Source organism: Mastomys coucha, unplaced genomic scaffold (genome assembly GCF_008632895.1).
Source record: "Mastomys coucha isolate ucsf_1 unplaced genomic scaffold, UCSF_Mcou_1 pScaffold21, whole genome shotgun sequence".
NCBI classification, from domain to species: Eukaryota; Metazoa; Chordata; class Mammalia; order Rodentia; family Muridae; genus Mastomys; species Mastomys coucha.
The window spans coordinates 16,451,219-16,470,199 of record NW_022196904.1 but is presented as its reverse complement, the minus strand read 5'-3'; the positions used below and the strand labels follow the sequence as shown (position 1 = coordinate 16,470,199).

General features: G+C 52.5%; 3 protein-coding genes across 6 annotated transcripts in view; 1 reads left to right on the top strand and 2 right to left on the bottom strand.

The window, feature by feature from the left end:
- The window catches only part of Ppp1r13l (protein phosphatase 1 regulatory subunit 13 like), a 20,557-nt gene extending 12,818 nt beyond the window's left edge, over positions 1-7,739 (bottom strand). For 2 of the 3 annotated variants that reach the window (XM_031385549.1, XM_031385551.1), the window contains exons 1-2: positions 6,581-6,686; positions 6,120-6,409 (exon numbers count right to left, since the gene is read on the bottom strand). The gene's annotated coding sequence lies outside the window, so the exon portion shown is untranslated. Of the gene's footprint in view, positions 1-6,119; positions 6,410-6,580; positions 6,687-7,724 lie in introns of those variants that run through there. The other variant, XM_031385550.1, reaches the window with a different exon arrangement.
- On the top strand, positions 6,821-11,084 carry Cd3eap (CD3e molecule associated protein). Its single transcript, XM_031385552.1, has 3 exons — positions 6,821-8,138; positions 8,294-8,435; positions 9,851-11,084. The coding sequence occupies exons 1-3, from the start codon at positions 8,117-8,119 to the stop codon at positions 10,866-10,868; spliced, it is 1,182 nt and encodes a 393-aa protein (XP_031241412.1). The 5' UTR covers positions 6,821-8,116; the 3' UTR covers positions 10,869-11,084.
- A 327-nt stretch (positions 11,085-11,411) lies between these two features.
- Ercc1 (ERCC excision repair 1, endonuclease non-catalytic subunit) overlaps positions 11,412-18,981 on the bottom strand; it is a 10,249-nt gene continuing 2,679 nt past the window's right edge. The window contains exons 3-10 of one of the 2 annotated variants that reach the window (XM_031385553.1): positions 17,852-18,067; positions 15,980-16,083; positions 15,474-15,573; positions 14,018-14,094; positions 13,409-13,508; positions 12,634-12,705; positions 12,443-12,511; positions 11,413-11,515 (exon numbers count right to left, since the gene is read on the bottom strand). In XM_031385553.1, coding sequence (XP_031241413.1) covers positions 11,462-11,515; positions 12,443-12,511; positions 12,634-12,705; positions 13,409-13,508; positions 14,018-14,094; positions 15,474-15,573; positions 15,980-16,083; positions 17,852-18,067 — 792 coding nt within the window. In that variant the 3' untranslated portion in view covers positions 11,413-11,461. Of the gene's footprint in view, positions 11,516-12,442; positions 12,512-12,633; positions 12,706-13,408; positions 13,509-14,017; positions 14,095-15,473; positions 15,574-15,979; positions 16,084-17,851; positions 18,068-18,981 lie in introns of both variants that reach the window. The other variant, XM_031385554.1, reaches the window with a different exon arrangement.

Below are 18,981 nucleotides of genomic sequence, written 5' to 3'. Positions count from 1 at the left end.
AGAGAGAGAGAGAGAGAGAGAGAGAGAGAGAGAGAGAGAGAGATTGAGATTGAGATTTTCTGTCTCAAAACTAAGGTAAGTCTGGGGAGATGGTGCAGAGGTCAAGAACTGCATTTCTCAGCACCCACATGGCAGCCCATAGCCATTTGTAACCCTTGTTCCAGAGTGTGCAATACCTTCTTCTGGCTTCCACAGACACCAGGCACACACATGGTGCATAGATATACATGCAGGTAAAACACGCATATACATACAACAAGAGAAATAAAACTTAGAGCTTGAAGCCAGGTGCATCCCTCCAATCCCAGCACTTGGAAAATGTGGATAAGAAAATCTTGAGTTAAGACTCATCCATGGGGCTGGAGAGATGGCTCAATGGTTAAGAGGACTGACTGCTCTTCCAGAGGTCCTGAGTTCAATTCCCAGAAACCACACAGTGGCTCACAACCATCTGTAATGAGACCTGACGCCCTCTTCTTGGGTGTCTGAAGACAGCTGCAGTGTACCCACATACATTAAATACACAAATAAAGACTCATCCATAGCTACTCAGCAATTTGAGGTTCGCCTAGATAATATGAGACCCTGTCTCAGCCAGGCAGTGGTGGTGCACGCCTTTAATCCCAGCGCTTGGGAGGCAGAGGCAGGCAGATTTCTGAGTTCTAGGCCAGCCTGGTCTACAGAGTGAATTCCAGGACAGCCAGGGCTACACAGAGAAACCCTGTCTCAAAAAGCAAAAAGAAAAGGAAGAAAAAAGGCAAGACAATTAAGCTGAGGTTCAGCAGTTCAGAGCACTTCCCACTGTTTCACAGAGCTTGAATTCAGTTCCCAGCACCCACACTGACTGCTCACAGCCACCTCAACCTCCAGCCCCTGAGGGCACCTGCACCTGTGCTCAGACCAATATACATACACATACTTTCAAGTAGATCAACCAGGTGGCGGTGGCGCACATCTTTAATCCCAGCACTCAGGAGGCAGAGGCAGGTTGGTCTCTGTGAGTTTGAGGCCAGCCTGGTCTACAGAGCACGTTCCAGGGTTGCACAGAGAGACCCTGTACAGAGCACGTTCCAGGGTTGCACAGAGAGACCCTGTCTTGAAACCAAACTTTAAAAAATACCAGGGCTATACGGAGAAACCCTGTCTCGAAAAACAAAAACAAACAAACAACAAAAAAACAAAAAAAAAAAACAAAAAAAAAACTTTAAAAAATAAAAATAACAAAAGAGCTGAGCATGATAGTATATGCCTTTACTCTCAACAATAGGATCTCTGTGAGTTCTAGGCTATCATGGTCAACATAGTAAGACCCTGTCTCAAAATAAGACTGAAAAAATAAGAAACCTGTATTCAAAGTCAACATACAAGAAGTCCTTCAGACTGGGTTTCACACCGGGATCTAAACTGTCCTTCTGCAATGCTTCATTTAAACTTGGAGCATTTCTCTCCGAGTCACTGTCTACAAGAAGCCCTGTTCACACTGACCCATTGTTAAGAGGAAGAACAGGGAGGTGGTCAGGCCCAGGGCCAGGGAGGCAGCTGTGGTCACCAGCCAGTAGGACAAAGGGGAACCGGTCACACCAGCTATCTCTACCCCCATGGCAGAGGCCACGCCCACCAGCCCTGTCACCTTTTAGCTTTGGGTGCTAAAGGTGTAGGCAGTGGGGCCAGTTGGGACATGTTGACACCAGCCTCTGTCTGGAAAGCCACGAGGAACAGAACCTGTTTGGGCTGGTGGCTCATCTGAGCATGTGTCACCTTGAATCCTCTCCACCCTTAGGGCCTGAGACTCCCCGACTCCTCCTGAGATTCTCCACAAGGCAGGAAGACATAAACTAGGTATTCTGAAAGTCTCTGATCTCAAAGAGGCCTCCATTCTGAAACCTGATGTTGTATTTGGTCTTATTGCATAGCCCGGTCCATCCAGGAACTTTACTAATGGCTTCTCTTGCCTCTCTGTGGCTGAGGCTACAGACACGCATAACATACCCAGTAAGGTATCTAAGATGGTAAAATTCTAAAGCAGTAAACCCAAAAGCATAGGTGTCTACTAAGAGAATCTTCTGAACTGGGAATGGAGATCTAGCTCAGTGGTAGAGCCCCTGCCTAGAATCCCCCAGTGAGGGGCTGGGGGCGTGGCTCAGGGGTAGAGCCCCTGCCTAGAATCCCCCAGTGAGGGGCTGGGGGCGTGGCTCAGTGGTAGAGCCCCTGCCTAGAATCCCCCAGTGAGGGGCTGGGGGCGTGGCTCAGTGGTAGAGCCCCTCTCTACAATCCCCCAGTGAGGGGCTGGGGGCGTGGCTCAGGGGTAGAGCCTTTGCCTATCATTAGTCCCTCGGTTCAATCTCTAGTAGAAAAATAGGATCCAAGTCCCAGATCTCATCTCTTTTACATTCTAAATTTCTTTCATTTGTTTTACCCATAATTTCTAGTTTTCTTGCCGTACTTTCTATCTCAGAATCGCATGTTCTTAGAGTCTACCACAAGCCAGCAGCCCGAGATAGAGTTAAATTCTGAATGCCCCCCACCCCCCAACAAGAGTGTCTTCTCAGTTGCCTAACTTGTAAAATGAAAAGAAATAGGTTACCACACTGGACCAGTGCAAAGATGGTACAAAAGGATTTCAGGGCTGTGAGAATCCAGGCTTCGCAAACAGAGCATCTATTAAGGCCTAGTCTGCTTCCGTGAGAGACTGACACAAAATGAGGGTGAGTTCCAGGTCTGCTGGTGCAGCAGGGTACACTGAAGGGACCAGCTCAGGCAACCCTATCTCAAAATGCGAGTGTTTTTAAAAGACCTGGGCATGGTGGCACATGCCTGTAATCCCAGTTTTCAAAGGCAGATGTCTGAAGACAGCCCCAGGCTTGATTACATCATATGCTCGAGGCAAGCCAGACCTTCAAAGAAAGACCTGATCCCTCTGCTAAAGAGATGTGTCTGCTGTTTAGAGTGTGGAGGGCCAGAGTTTGATTCCCAGCATCCACATCGAGCGGCTGGCTCACAGCTTCATGTACCAGATCCAGCTGAAGCAAGCCTCTGTAGACACCAGCACCCACGTGCACCCAAACAAGGGCTTAGAAACAGCTCAGCAGCTAAGAGTCCTTGCTCTTCTTCCAGAGGCCTGAAATCCCGCCCCCAGCATATGACAGTAAGTGGATCTTTTGGCGATTGTATTATTATCAAATAGGTAAGACTCCAGTTTCAGAGAGACCTGCCGTTCCCGAGGCTAGTGTGGGTGTTAGAAACGCCTTGGCCGCCAGGGGACGCGCGCTCCCCGCGGGTTGGACGGCTGAGCTCAGGGCCTGGGAATGCTAGGCGGGCCTGGGCAGGTGCACAGCTCCCCGGGCAGGGGAGCGCAGCGGGCCGGGAGGGCGTGGTAGAGTCTCTGTTCCCAGGCTTCCCTCCACCCTCAGGTCTTCTTCCTTGGGCCTCCTCCAACTCTAGCTCTCCCTTCATCTGACTCCCATCTGTGCTCCACCCTTAGGTCTCCTTGTCCGGCCTCTTCTGCCCTCCAAGCCCAGTTCCCAGAGGTGAAGGATCCTGTTTGGGCTTCCTGGAGGAGTCAGTGGGATCCAGGTCAGGGTGTCGTGATGGGTTGGGAACACCCGGAGTGCAATACTCTGCTCTAACTGGGTCAGATTGTTAAATCCGAGGAATGGACATGGAACTTCCCCTGGCTAAGCCTTGAGCTAGCTACTGGGAGGGCTTCTCTGTTTCCTTACGTGTACTGTTTGGGGAATTAATGACTTGACCCAGATGAGGTGCAGGCACTGAAGGACCTAAAATATACAGCGTTTACAACAGTGCAATTTAAGGAGTGAATGTCATGCATCCTGGACTGTTACTCTACCAGCCTTCCTCCATGGTTCTCTAGGGTGACACAGACAAGGGTCTGCCATCCCAGCACACGGGATGCTGAGGCAGCAGGGTCTCTAGTTCGAAGTCGCCCTGGACAACATAAGTGACCCTGTCTCACGTGAACAAGAGCTGAATTTTAGCTCCCAGCAGTAGAGTGCCTGTGTAGCTAGCAAAAGGCTTGAGTTTAGTCCCTGAGGCCTGGGACACATGGGCAGGTTCAGAGGGATGAAAACCCAGTGTTCTTATTTATTTTTTGTGAGGGTTCTTGGTTGGTTAGTTTATATCTCCCTGGCTTATCTGAAACTCACTATGTGGACCAGGCTGGCTTCAAACTGCCTGCCGTTGCCTCTTGAGTGCTGGGATTAAAGGCACAGGCTGCTGCCGCCACCAAACTTGTCTCCTCTCCTCTCCTCTCCTCTCCTCTTTTCTCTTCTCCTCTCCTTTCCTCTCTTCTCTCTCTGTCTCCTCTCCTCTTCCCTTCCCTTCTCTTCTCTTCTCCCCACCCCCCTCTGTCCTTGATATACTTAAACTCTCATCCCATCCGCCTCCACCTTCCCAGTGCTAGAAACACTGACATGTACCCTAACAGTCTTTTTTTATGCAGTGCTGGGGACTGAACCTGGGGCTTCCAGTGGGCTAGACGAGCACTCCACCAGCTGAGCCACACACCAACCCCTCCCTCCTGTGGTTCTAAGAGCTGTCAGTTCTGTTGCCAGCGGTCTCAACTGCCTGAGCCTTTGGACCGCAGGACCCTAACTTTCCCACCAGAGAGCAACAGTGACTATCCCCAGGAATGTAGGGCTATGGCAGGATGAGAGCCCTGGAAGGTTCCAGGTAGAAACTGGCAAGTTTCCAGGACCAGCCTCAGTTTCCCCATTGCTAGGGAGGAGTCCTCTCAGGGATCAACGAACTCTGCTGAAGGTGGAACTCACTGTTCCTACCTTTGGGTGATTGCCAAAGGCCTGTGTGGACGGAGAGATCCATCCTGACCCGAGCCTGGCAGGACACAGCCTGTGTTGGCAGCTGTGGCTGTTATTCCTTAGCTTTGTTTCAGGCTGTCACTCCAGCTCAGGCATTCACAAACACCCTCCCCCTTCAGATCCTTGTCCCCTACCAGCTTTGTAATCCCCCTACATAAGGGCCAGAGGGGAGAGACAGAGGGAGGTGTCTGCCTGCCCCTGCCCTCTCGCTGGCTCAAGGACAGACAGACACCTCCAGAATTAGCCTCCCTCCCTCCCTTATCTCCCATAATACCCCAGGTCAGACAGATGGAAGTGGAGGCAACATGCCTCACCTCTGGGTCACAAGGAACCCCACCCGAGAGGAAGAAGGTTAATTAGAAAATCTGGTAGGAGTGAAGGGATTCCTTCCACACAGACAGCTGTCACAAGAGCGAAGGAGATGTCAAATTCAGCTGCCTGTATGGCCAGCCAGCCTCAGTTTACCACTTGCATTCTTTGTAACACAGCAGTACACGGCCACAGAAGCCTCCCGGATCCAGCCCTGCGGTCCTGTTATTCTGCCCTGGGCTTTAGAATAACCTCACCAAACCCTACCTATTTCCCACACCATGGGGGCAATAAGAGGTCTGACTCCAGTTTCCGCTAGGGGGCGCTCTTGGGCGGATGTGCCTCCTCTGGTTAGGCAGGTCTGACGCCCCAGTTAATGACATGTTGGGGTTCGCTCAGCGGCACAGAAGAGGTTGGAGAGCTGTCCCGGTTTCTCACTCCCTGCCCCCATCCCAAAACCAGAAAGTGGGGTGTAGCGCTGGAACACAGCCTCCCGAGAAACCCACGCCCCTCGTGCTTGTCCCACTCTTTTCGAAGACCAGGTTCCACTATTCCAGTGCCACTAATCATACTCAAAGACCTAGTGATTCGGTGCTGAAGGCAGTTGGAGGGTGACCGGGCGCCCGACAATTCTAGAACATCCTGATCTCTCACCTCTACTCAAAATGCAGAGACCCGAGACCGCAACAGCACCCTTAGACACTTCCAAGGGTCCCCAATTAAAGTATTCAAAAATTCCAGCTCCAATAACTCCCCAGGACCAAGGACTCCGAGTACCACTAAGATCGCAGGTGTCCAAGCCCCCATCCATCTACCCAGTAAAGTCGGCACCCCAGTTTCTTCTTTCCAGGGATCCAGGCGTGAACTCCCCCACACTATTCCCCTGGACCTAAAGTCCGAGTTTCCATCAAGTCCTCCCAGGGACGAGGTGTCGGGTTCTGGGGTAACTGGACCCTGGGTGGGGGTGGAACTCACGCGTCGGAGCAGATGCTGGCACCGGGGGGCTTTTCCTCGGGCTCCGGCTCCGGCTCCAGCGGCGGGGAGCGGAGGACGGGGCGGGGCAGTCGCCCGGGAACAGGTTAGACGACGTGACTCTGACTGGAGGGAGGCGTGTCCCTCAGAGGAGGGAGAGCTGCGGTTGCCTGGAGCATCTTGGGATTTGTAGTCCCGAACGGGCAGGGCGAAGCCAGGGACATTCCCATTTGGAGTCAGACGCGATCCCTCATACAGTCAGCCAGAGCTAGGTCCAGAAGACCGTGGACGTCCTGGACGGCGAAATGCACAAGAGTTTAGATTCTCACCTCACTATGGGTACAAGGGAAGAAGAACTCCTGAGCCCTTTCCCACTCTCCCGGGCTGAGTGAAGATTTGGACTTTTAACGAGGAGATGAGAGGCGCGGAGAAATTCACAAGACCAATACGAGAAAAGGACCCACCTTAATTAGGACTCCAAGCCTCGGGTTATCTGTCTAAATAAAACAAAAAATAAAAATAAGGGGCCTCTCATCCTAGCACGTCGGAAGCAGAGACAGCCACCCCACGCGCTGCAGTCCTGCTGGGAAGGGGCGTGGGCACATCCCCCAAATCCCATGTCCACGTGCCGCTGTTTACTTGGACAGAAAGAGACCGACCAGCTTGCGCACCTCTGCAAGTTCAAGGCCATCCTTGTCTACACAGCGACTTCCAAGCCAGCCTGGACTACATAAAGAGACCCTGACTCAAAAACAAAACAAAACATCACAGCACTGGCGATTTACAAGCGTGCCTAGCAACAAGCTGGACTACAATCCCCAGCAGACTCCTGATCCGCGGCCATCGCCAGCCACCTTCGAGTTATCTGGGAATTGGGAGTCTTGAAGCCCACAAAGGGCGAGTCCCGAGTTTCTCGCCCACGCGCGAGGGGGACACATAGTCTGGAGATTCCTGGTGGAGGGAACACCCGCTCGTAGCCTTGGCTCCCTCTGGTCTCAAAAGCCTCAGAAGAAGGGGGGGGGGAGCACCTAATGTTGGAGGAGTCTCCAAAATCTCCACAGAGGGGGCGGGCCGCGACGCTGACACACCGGCCAGGAATGCAGTCGAGTCACCCTGTCTCGCCACCGTCCCGCGGCTCCACCCGCCACCCCACGCGCTGCAGTCCTGCTGGGAAGGGGCGTGGGCACATCCCCCAAATCCCATGTCCACGTGCCGCTGTTTACTTGGGCAGAAAGAGACCGACCAGCTGCTCCTCTACCTGCCTTGGAACCGTGGGGAATACTTCTCATTCGGGACGCTAAGTCCACGAGGGCATCTACAAGTCTCACCCTACACTAACACTCACCCCGTTGCAAGCCAGGCTCTGGGGCTCTGGGGCTCTCGGGTCCGAGGCTCCTCCCCCGACCCTGCAGGCTCCTCCCCCTCGGTTTCCCGCTTCCCCTAGACTTCAGAAGCTCCGCCTCTGATTGGTACTGAAAATGATCCGCTCGTCCGCTTTTCTCTATTATCCGACCTGGTTCAGTCAAACCTTTCACTTTCGCCGCACCCGGGACATCCGAAGATACACTCTAGCTTTGAAAGTACAATCGTGACAACCAGAATTCTTACCTAGCTTTTTCAAGAATGCTGCACAATCGATCCTCTGTCTCTTTAAAAGTCGAGGCCTAGGTGGGCCACTGCCCCTTTAAGACCGTGTTGGAAGGAACCACGTGAGCAAAGCTGTCGGGGGAGCAGACACTTTGAGATCCGAGCTAGCTTGCATTTCTGACGAACAGGGAATTGATTTCCCCCTGCAGGGCATTGTTGCAAAATTGATCATTCATATGCTGTGTGAAGTTTAAAAGTGGAGGTTAGCCGGGTTCTGCAAACAGTGACAGCGCCGAGCCACGGCCCGGCTCTCCTACGCATCTTGGGTGCTTCCGGATGCGGCTCTACCCCTAGGGTCCACGTGGTGGGGCAGCGTTCCGCGCAGGTCCTGCGTGGGCTCCTCCAGAGTTGAGATGGAGGGTACCCCGGCCTGCGGTGAGTGGAGCTTGAACTGGTGGAGAGGAAAGGCATCCGGGAGGGTCTAGGTGCAGAAGGGGTTGGGGAGGGCTGCGGCGTTGCCCCCGTGGAGCAGGTGGGTGAGGGACCTACGCTTGGCCATGTCAAAAGAGCCCCCGACTGTCTCCTCTCAGGTGCCACTCGGTTCTCCTGCCCTCCCCACTTCACGGCCATGTCTCCAGACTCGGACCCTCCCCGTTTCTCCTTGGAGGCGCTTACCGGTCCAGATACAGAACTGTGGCTTATCCGAGCCCCTGCAGACTTCGCCCCACAATGGTGAGTGGTCGCTTCCAGGCCATCTACTGGGAAGATCCCCCCACCTCCTAGAGGCTGAACCCTTCAGGGGCTGAACTCACTCACTGTAGACCGTGAACCAGACCTTTAGACGGCTTTTTTGAAAATTCAAGACAGGGTTTCTCTGTGTAGCCCTTGGCTGTCCTGGAACCCGCTCTGTAGAGCAAGCTGGCCTCGAACTCAAGAGATTCTGCCTCCGGAATGCTGGGGTTAAAGGCGGGTTGCCACCGCCGGGCTAGATGGCATTTTTTGAGCAACCCGGAAATGCTGCTTTGGGTTGTTTTGAAACATTCTCATTCAGTAGGCCAGACTGGTTTCTAAGGACCAGCCTCCCCCCAGCCCGTTTCCTGAGTATTGGGATTAAAAGTGTGTATCCCAGGCTCTGCTTTGTTTTAGAGAATCTTCTTTCTTAAAAGACTTACTCGTTTGTGTATATGAGCACTCTGTTTGCGTGTATGCTTGGATGATAGAAGAGGGCAACAGACAGGAGACAGTATCAGATCCCATTATAGATGGCTGTGAACCACTCTGGTTGCTGGGAACTCAGGACCTCTGGGTGAGCAGCTAGCGCTCCCAACCACTGAGCCAACTCTCCACCCGTTTTGGAGAACATTCTATCCCATGTAGTATTTAAACTTCTGATCCTCCTGCCTCTACCCCACAAATATAGACACCATGCCCAGTTTTTTTGTTTATTTGTTTTGTTTTTTGTTTTGTTTTTATGGTGATAGGGTTTCTCTGTATAGCCCTGGCTGTCCTGGAACTCACTCTGTAGACCAAACTGGCCTCAAACTCAGAAATCCACCTGCCTCTGCCTCCCAAATGCTGGGATTAAAGGTGTGTGCTACCACTGCCCGGCCCCTGCCAGCTTTAAACATCGCTTAGTCAGAAACAGTGGGCATCAGATATAATCTCAGCAGGAAATATAATATAATCTGAGCCAGGAAAACAGTAGACTTCAAGGCCAGGATGAGCTAGGGAGTACTAAGCCAACCTCATGTGTACACACAGAGAGTGTGTCTCAGGAAACAGCCACAGGGTGGCACATACCTAAACCTAGTACTTAGAGCTGGGTGGTGGTGGTCACACCTTTAATCCCAGCACTTGGGAGGCAGAGGCAGGCAGATTTCTGAGTTCAAGGCCAGCCTGCTCTACAAAGTGAGCTCCAGGACAGCCAGGGCTATACAGAGAAACCCTGTCTCGAAAAAACAAACAAACAAAAAAACCTAGTACTTGGGAGGTGGCCCCGGGCTGGTCAGGCGTTTTAAGCAACCCACAAACCCCCAGAAGGTGGTTGGTTGGTTGAAAACGGGAAACAGAACTCAGGGTCTTGCAGTGGGTTCTAGCGCTGAACTGCAGGAAAAGGTCAGCCACCGGTTCTCCCTTTCTCTCCTCAGCCTCAATGGGCATCGTGTGCCTCTCTCTGGCTCCAAGACTGTTAAGGGCAAACTGGATGGCAAGAAGCACCGATACCGGGTCTTTACCAGCAGCCCTCCGGCTGGAGAAGCCACCTTGCTCGCATCTTCAACAGAGGCGGGTGGCAGACTCACCTGCACCCCGGCCCCCAACGGGAGCTTAAGGATCATGGAGGGTCCGCAAGAATATCTTATCTCTCGGGTCCCTCTGCAGCCAATCCCCACAAGTCTGCCCCCTCAGATCCCCGCTGGCCTGCGGCCTCGCTTCTCCGCCTTCGGAGGCAGCCCTCCTGTCACGGGACCAGGGTCAGCCTCGCCTCTGAGGTCACCCACTTCAGGGAAGAAGAGAAAGAAGAGAAAGGGTGCAGAGACCTCAGACACCCAGGAGGCTGTGAACAGGCACGGGGCCATGGAAGTGGAAACAGCGTTGGGTAACCTAGGGATGGATGTGAAGAAGAGAAAGAGGCATCATGTGGAGGGGGAGGAGATGAAGGCGATGGAGCCCGTGGCAGAGCTGCCAGTCCCATCTGCCACCAGCAACAAGAAGAGGAAGAAGTCCAAGGGGACAGAGACACTCCAGGAGGAAGAGGATCCAGGGCACACAGAACCTGTGGCTCAAACAGAGCCTCCTGAGGGGACCTTCCTGGCGTCCACCAAAAAGAGAAAGAGGCGTAAGGAAGCTGAAGGGACAGAGGAAGTGGCCGGCACTATGGCTGGCTCTCAGCCACAGGTCATTGTGGAACCCCACGAGGAAACCATCCTACAGTCCCCCACAAAAAAGAGGAAAAAAGAAAAGAGACAGAATTTGGTGATGGAGGCAGAGATGGGGCTCCCTGGAGTGCTCATGGAGACTGAACTTTCAGAACATGGGCTTCAGGCTGAAGTAGCTCCTATGTTCACCAAGAAGACAAAGAAGAAAAAGGGAGGGGGCTGGAGAGATGGCTCAGCAGTTCAGAGCACTGACTGCTCTTTCAGAGGTCCTGAGTTCAATTCCCAGTAACCACACGGTGGCTCACAACCATCTAATAAGATCTGATGCCCTCTTCTGGTGTGTCTGAAGACAGCTACAGCATACTTATATATAATAAATAAATTTAAAAAAAAAAAAAAAGAAGAAGAAGAAAAAGGGAAAGTGGGTGGATGAGGCCTTGCCTTGCCGGCAGAGGTGACAGAGTCTGCACTTCCAGATGACTTTGAGCCCCACAGGGCTCTAGCACTCAGCAAGGAAAAAGAGGGAGAACAGAAAGCAACAGAGCCTAGGTCTAAGGTTACTGACCCAAGACAATCCAAGGAACCAGAGCCCAAGGCCAGTCAAAGATCCCCCAAGAAGAAGAAAAAGAAGGGTCAGGAAAGTGAGGTGTAAGACACCGTGCCCCACTGAGAGACCTCTCCCACGGGACCGAAGAAGCAGAAGAGGAACTTTAGCTGGAGCTGTGATAGCATCCTGGGGCAGGGGAAGGGGAGGAACTCGCAGGACTGAGGTCAGAAGTCAGCTGTATAGATGATCCCTGCCCCCCAAGCAAACATGCACATCCACACGAGCCTGGGCATGGAAAATGCTTTATTGTGACACTGGGCCTCGGTGGCAGCAGGTCATCGAGGCACTTTGAGGAAGGGTTCATGTAGAACTTCAAAGAGCCTGCGGGCCTGAGGACAAGGGAGAAGAGAACCTGTCATTAAAGGTGCTGTTTGCCTGCTCTGTTGGAGTGGGACTCTGCTTCTTAGTCTCCTGGTTGAGGGGCTTTGGGTGTCTGGGTTCTACTGGAGGCTGGCCAGAAGGTGGAGGTAAATGGACCTAAAACCAGTCCATCAGTTGCGTGGTGGCGGCAGTGCACACCTTTAATCCCAGCACTTGGGAAGCTGAGGGAGGAGGATCAGAAGTGCAAAGCCAGCCTCAGCTACATTAAGTAAATAAAACAAACCAACAAAAAGTATCACTTTTGATACATCGGGTCAAGCGCCCTGGGCTGGCCTGGCTAGCTAGTTGTTTAGACAAGGATGGCTTTGAGCTCAACCTGTGATCCTCATGCCTATACGGCTGCTGTAAGCATGCTCGCCACACTTAGTTTAGTTAGTGCTGGGATCAGAGCCATGGTTTTACACATGCTAAGCAAGCATTGTACCGACTCAACTACATTCACAGCCCAACAGGAAAAAATTTTATGGAGCCTTTTAAAACAAGCATGATGGCTTATGCCTGTCATCTTAGCAAGAGAAGGCAGCGGCAGAGCTGAGTTCAGGCCCAGCTTGGTCTATAATGAGATCCAGGCCAGCTAGAGCTATGTATACTAAGACCCTGTCTGCCGGGCAGTGGTGGCGTGAGCCTTTAATTCCAGCACTTGGGAGGCAGAGGCAGGTGGATTTCTGAGTTCAAGGCCAGCCTGGTCTACAAAGTAAGTTCCAGGATAGCCAGGGCTACACAGAGAAACCTATCTCGAAAAACAAAACAAACAAATAAGACCCTGTCTGAGATCAATTTAATAGCCATGTAATAGAACTTCAGCATCTAAGGTCCATTGATTTGGGCCTCATTCCTGTACCTCAACTCCTATAGCCTCCCCCCAAAATTCTTACCTTCTGGGGGCCCAGGCCTGGGCACAAGGCTAGATCCTCCCTTGATGCAGTGAAGAGCTGTTCCAGGGACTGAGAGGTAGACTCAAGGTCAGGGCAGTGTGCTCTAAACCCTTACCTGTCCCAGCTGCAGGGCACCCTAGGGTGTGGGCCATGGGGGGTGGTGAGGAGGGGATGCCCAGGGGGCCTCTTACTCCAAATGTAGCCAGGAGGGTCTGGCTGTCGGTCTTGTTCACAGATTTCACAGTGGTCAGACACTCAGTGGCCTGGAAGGGAAAGGATGTTTTCTTGGGAGCTGGGCATAGGTGCAGCCTGTGAGTCTAGTACTTAGAAAGCAGGTGCTGGAGGATTCTCAAAAGTCTGAGGCCAGCCTGGTCCACTGCCAGGCTCAGGCCTATGGGGCCTGGGGCGATACTGTCTTCAGAAACAACAAAAGGGCTGAAGAGATGGTTCAGGGATTGCAAATACACCCAGCTCTTCCACAGAACCCAAGTTCACTTCCCAATACCCACCAGAAAGAAATACAAATGTAAAGAGGGATTCTACCTCTTTACAGCTGAAAAGCATCAATTCATTTACAAAAATAACATCCAAAAATGGCCACTGAGTGGTGATGGGTGCAGTGGTGACAGCTGGATTGGGATGGCACTCTGGGATGAAGGAGGGCCTTCTAGAGGGGGAGGCCTCAGAGCTGGCATGGGAAACATGGATCCCAGCAAAGATGATAGATCATAGGTGCTGTGGGCAGGAGAGGGGGTCAGAGCTAAGGGCACCCCAGGGTGTGGGCCATGGGGGGGTGAGGGTCTGCTTTGTACTAAGACCCTTCAAGCTGGTGGGAGGGGATGAGGGGGGACTGGACAGGGAAGAAATGTCTCATCGTGGGTAGACTTGCTTTGGGAAGGACCAAGCTCAACCTAGAAGCCATTACAGGATCAGGAGGTACAGAAGAACAAGAGGCGGCAGTCTCACCCGTGACAGGAAGTTCTGCTCCAGCCTCTCCATGAGGAGGTCAGCGGGCTTCTGCTCATAAGCCTTATAGGTCTCCAGGTACCGCCCAGCTTCCTCTGCACTAGGTAACAGGATAGTGTCAGCTGGGGTGAGAGGGCTATCATTGGGATTCTCCCTCAAACAAAAGCTAGGTTAATCACAGCCCTGACTCCTGTCCTCATCAGGGAGCCCCGAGAGGTGGCTTCTCATACATTTATTATTCTGGTCATGCTGGGAATGGACTCTAGGATATTGTACATGCCAGTACAGCTATACACACATACATACATAAATTTTAAAAAAGGAGGCAGAGGCAGGCAGACTACTATATTTTAGGATAGCCTTGACTATGGAGATTCAGGGGGAAACAGAAAAAACAAGGAAAATTGACACAGAATTCTTTCAGTTGTTGGGTCTAACCTGGACATATCTGGCCTCTGGTCTCATTAGCCCAGGCTGTCCTGGCCTTGGACTTCCCAGGGCTGGGATTATAGGCTTGTGTCACCATGCCTGGCTTAGGAACCACTACCACACACAGGCTGCCTGGGCTGGTGCAGGGAGATGGGGGTGAGGGTGGAGGCTGTGTCTCACCTCCAGGCCAGCACCAGGGTGCAGTCAGCCAAGATGCACATCTTAGCCAGCTCCTTAAGAGCCTGCTGGGGATCTTTCTGGAAGAGAAGAAAGTCAGAAGTAGAGACCTCGGTGAAAGCAGGGATTTACAGTGTGGAATCCAACAGCTGAGCTGGGGAGAGACAGCTCTGTTGGTAAAGCCACAAGGACCCGAGTTCAGGCCCCAGCATGGATAAAAAGCTGGGTGTAGTGCCCCAGGCCCTGGTGAGAAACCCTGCCAAAAAAAAAAAAAAATCACAGTGGCTGTGCAGGGCCTCATGGGCATCTCTCCTCTCAGTGGGTGAAGGCGCCTGGCTTCAAGCCTGAGCACTTGATCCAATCCCCATGATCCACATAGGAGGAGAACCAACCCCCAAGAGTTGCCCTCTGACTTCTGAGTTTATGTGCTCACTTGTATGCACAGGCACGCGCACACACACATGCATGCACACACGGGTGGAGGTCACACACTGAAGGCAGGTCCTCATTTTCCACAGAAGGAAGGGCAGTTCCCTGCTGGAGCACAGGGAGTGAAGAGGAGTTCTGAGCAAGAGGAGCTGCCAGACACACCAGAAGAGAGCATCGGATCCCATTACAGATGGCTGTGAGCCACTATGTGGTTAGTGGGAATTGAACTCAGGAAGAGCAGTCAGTGTTCTTAACCATCTCTCTAATCCCTGGCTCAAGCTTTAACTCAAGAGCCTAGGACAGGAGGTTGTCATGAGGTCAAGGCCAACCTGGGCTACACACTAAGTTCTAGGCCTCTCTGTGTTGTGAGACTTTGTGTTAAATAAACAAACAAAGTATGGTGGCCAGGGCAGCAAGCAGCAAGCAGGCAGAAGTTGTAGATCTAACATGTCAGACTGTGGTGAAAAATAAAGAACAAAGTCTAACAGACATTTAGGTAAAGGGCATAAGCCAAGCTTTTACTTTTACAATGCTGTGAACTAAACCTGGTGCCTGCTGGCAGGGGCTGGCTAGGAATCCTACTTCTTTTGCGTCTGAGTCTCACTGTGTAGCCCAGGCTGTCTGAGGGACTCCAGAGTGCTGAGCTGACAGGAACACATCACCCTATCTGGCTCTAGACAACTTTTCCTTCCCACCTCCCAGCCCACGCAGGCTTTCCGAGAGACCTGGGGCAATTTCAGTGTCAGTGAAAATCCATTCTGCACTGAGGTCCTAAGTCACTTTGTCTTAAAAGGTATTAGTGGTGGCACACGCCTTTAATCCCAGCACTTGGGAGGCAGAGGCAGGCGGATTTCTGAGTTCAAGGCCAGCCTGGTCTACAGAGTGAGTTCCAGGACAGCCAGGGCTACACAGAGAAACCCTGTCTCAAAAAAAAAAAAAAAAAAAAGAATTCATGTCAGCTCATGCATGAACTTGACTCGATGCTACCACTGCATGGAAGGAGCGAGGCCAGCACTGCAGCCCCGCTTACCACATCCACTTGGACTAGTAGCACACGCAGGGCGAAGTTCTTCCCCAGGCTCTGCAGCCGTTCATGGATGTAGTCTGGATGGAGGTTGTGGTAGCGGAGGCTGGTGGAGACAGGGAAAGGGACAAGTTGAGTGTCTCAATGTCCCCGAGGCTCCAGACATCCTATGTACCTTCCTGGCATTTGGAGGTTGGGACCCATTAGCACAGCCAAGGGGACAACCTTGCCAGAGGCCCAGGGGAGTCAACTGACAGGCTGGACTCCCAGGAGACAGCAGTTAGCTGTAGTACTCAGGGCACTGGACACTTGGCTCCTTCCCGCAAATCAGGGTCCAGCCCTTCTCCCTCAGACACAGAAGTCCAGGCCCCAGCTTCCATTCCTCAGACCCAGGGTCTAGCTCCAGCTACTCTTGTTCTGGGTAACTGTAGGTCACAACCACTTCTTCAACAAAAAGGCATACACAGACCCAGAGAGGCAGCCCGCCCCCCCGCAAAGCACCAGGAGCTCACCTGAGGAAAAGGGCGCAGGTGCTCTGGCCCAGCACGTAATCAGGAATCACCTCACCGAATTCCCAGGGTACATTGCGCACAAACTTCAACACGGGGTTGCCTCTCTGCCCAAGGGAGAAAGGCAGAAACCACTTATGGGGTGGTGACCCTCGGACTAAGGTGAAGGCTGGGCCCTCCCCCACTTCTTCTTGCCCTAAGCCCCACCATCTTCTGGGGTCTTCTCCAGATTCTTTTTGTTTGTTTGTTTGTTTGTTTGTTTGTTTGAGACAGGGTTTCTCTGTGTATTCCTGGCTGTCCTGAAAGGAACTCACTCTGTAGACCAGGCTGGCCTCGAACTCAGAAATCTGCCTGCCTCTGCCCCCCAAGTGCTGGGATTAAAGGCGTGCGCCACCACTGCCCTGCTCTTTTCCAGATTCTCTTCCCACACTCCTCAGCCTGGAATCTGAATGTTAGCACTCCCTGCCCCCAGGCCTTTACCATAGCCCTCCCCACTCCCCTTTAGCCTCTGTGCTAGTATCAATCCATCCTGCCTGCCTTCTGCTGGTCACCAGCCCTCACTGCTACCTCAGCGACATCCATACTCGCTGCCCACCCCACCCCCCAGGTCCCACATCAGTGCCCCAGGCCAGTCTGCATCTTTCTTCTCTGGTGGAATCTGGACCTTGTCCTGCACCACCCCAGCACCTCCCTGGCTGAGGCTACCATCACACTACCTGAGGCCACCTTACAAATAGTGGTCAGTGGCATCATCTATGCTCTGCCATGGCCGAGTCCCCCAGGAGGTAGAGGCCCCCTGCCAGTTCCCCTCCTCTGCTCCCCTGAGAACATCATCAGCCCAAGGCTGAAAGTGCTCCAGCAGCCCAGGCTCTAACCCATCCATCCAGGAGGCACTCAGAGAGCATACACTATCCCTGTGCTGGGACATAGCAGTGACCAGGCTAAGCCCAGGTTCTTATGGACTCTGCCCCTGGTCCCAGATATGTCTCTCCTGAAGCCTGTGGACCATCTGCTGCATGCACCCTGACCTGGATTCTTGAGACCTCTGGAATTTCCTGACTCACAGATAGCATCTAGCACGGACTTCCTAAGGCCTGAGGGACTCCTGAGGGAAGGGAACACTTTGTGTTCTCCTGGGTGACTCACAGTGTTTCCTATTTGGCCCAAAACAGACTCAGAGGACCCATGCTCAGAATTCAGGGTTGGGACTGTCTGCTCCACCCCCACCTCCACAGAAGGGAGGGCTCAAGCTTCACCAATAGCTAGGGATGGCATCTATCCAAGCCTGCGTCATGATTCTACCATAACCCAAAAGGACTGAATTCAGAAGCATCCCTGTAGCATGGGCACTTCCAGAGGGCTGGAGTGCAGAAGAGAGGCTATGCCCCTTCCCGTGCCATGACACCCTAGGCATTAAATGAATGGAAGAGTTAATGCATAGAGAAAGGAATAAATGAACGGGTGCACAAAGTAATTCATTCAAGCTACCACAGACATCAAAATCCTTCATTATAAAGCTGATGGGAGGCTGGGCATGGTGGTATATGCCTTTAGTTGGAGGCAGAGACATATAAGGTCTCTATGTGTGAGGCTGGACCAGCCAGGGCTACATCTGAGATGAACAGACCTGGGGGACAGGAGCTGAGCTGCCTAAACAGACTGATAGCCCTAGCAGGGAGGGCTGGGGCACCTGAACGCACAAGCTCATCGACGAATGCATGAATGGTGGGTGATCTATAAGAAGGAATAAATGAATGAAGTGATAAACGCATGAGGAAGGGATGAATAAACAGAGCACGTGAACCTTAGCCCTCCTCCCACCACTCCTACCACTAATCCCATCGGAACCCCCAGCACCACATCTCCCCCTCTCACCTGCCTTGGGCTCACGATGATGCTACTGGACTTTGCACCTGTTTTCTGGGTCTGGCTGGGGTTCTCTCCTGTCGAAGGTTCAGAGCCTGTGGGCACTGTGGGCCCAGCCCCTCCTGGAGGCTGGGCGATGGCATACTCAGCATATGTCTGAGGGGCCACATGGGCTGAGGTTGCAGGGGCAGTAGGGTTCCGTGACGATCTGAATAAATGCTTGGCCTGTGGAGAGAAGGGAGGATTGGGGGTAGGGAAGGAACACTGGAGCCCTCCTCCTCCTTCAGATGCTTCCTGGGGCTAAGAACAAGCAAGGGCTAGGGCTACAGCTCAGTTGGTTATCTGTGTGCCTGAGAGTGTACAGAAGCCGTCAGTGAGCCAGGCACAGTGGTGTACACCTGTCATCCCAGCACTTGGGCAGAGGCCACAATGCTCTAGGCTATCTCTATAGCCCTGCCTCTGGACCCGTACCTCCTGTGTATGGAGCACCCCTGCCTCTATCAGCTCAGGCTCTTCAGGCTTGCTCACCTCAGAGCCTCTGGACTGGCTTCCCATCCAGTCAGTTGTCCCCAAGGCCCATTCCCTTACTACTTCTCCTGGCCAGATCCTTCCTTGTTGTTGGTTAGTGTTTTGAGACAGGGTTTCTCTGTGTATCTCTGATTGTCCAGGAACTCACTCTGTAGACCAGGCTGGCCTGGAGCTCAGAAATCTGCCTGCCCCTGCCTCCTGAGTGCTGAGATTAAAGGCCTGTGCCACCACACCTGGCTTGTTGTGCTTTGTTTTTTAATCAAGCTCTCACTATGTAGCTCAGGCTAGCCTGGAACTTGTGACGACGGTCCTCCTGCCTCAGCATCTCCAATGCTGGGATTCGAGGTGTTTGCCAACATGCCTGACTCAGATTTCTTTCTTTTTTCTTAAGATTTACTTGAGCTGTCTGACATGGGAGCATGAACCAAATCTGGATCCCCTAGAGAAGCAGAAATTTCCTTCTTTTTTTTTTTAAAGACTTCAGCAATGGATATTGTTGGCTCATACATTTAATGTCTATCTCAAAAACAAAACAAACATGGCCCAAGCAACCTTAATGAATGCCTCATCTCTCCAGCCTCCGTGTTTCCTTTTTAACATTTTAGATTCTT

Coding starts and splice junctions, on each gene's coding strand:
- Cd3eap (XM_031385552.1), top strand. CDS start 8,117: ATGGAGGGTACCCCGGCCTGCG. Junction 8,139..8,293: donor GGAGGGTACCCCGGCCTGCG/GTGAGTGGAGCT, acceptor GTCTCCTCTCAG/GTGCCACTCGGTTCTCCTGC. Junction 8,436..9,850: donor GCAGACTTCGCCCCACAATG/GTGAGTGGTCGC, acceptor TTCTCTCCTCAG/CCTCAATGGGCATCGTGTGC.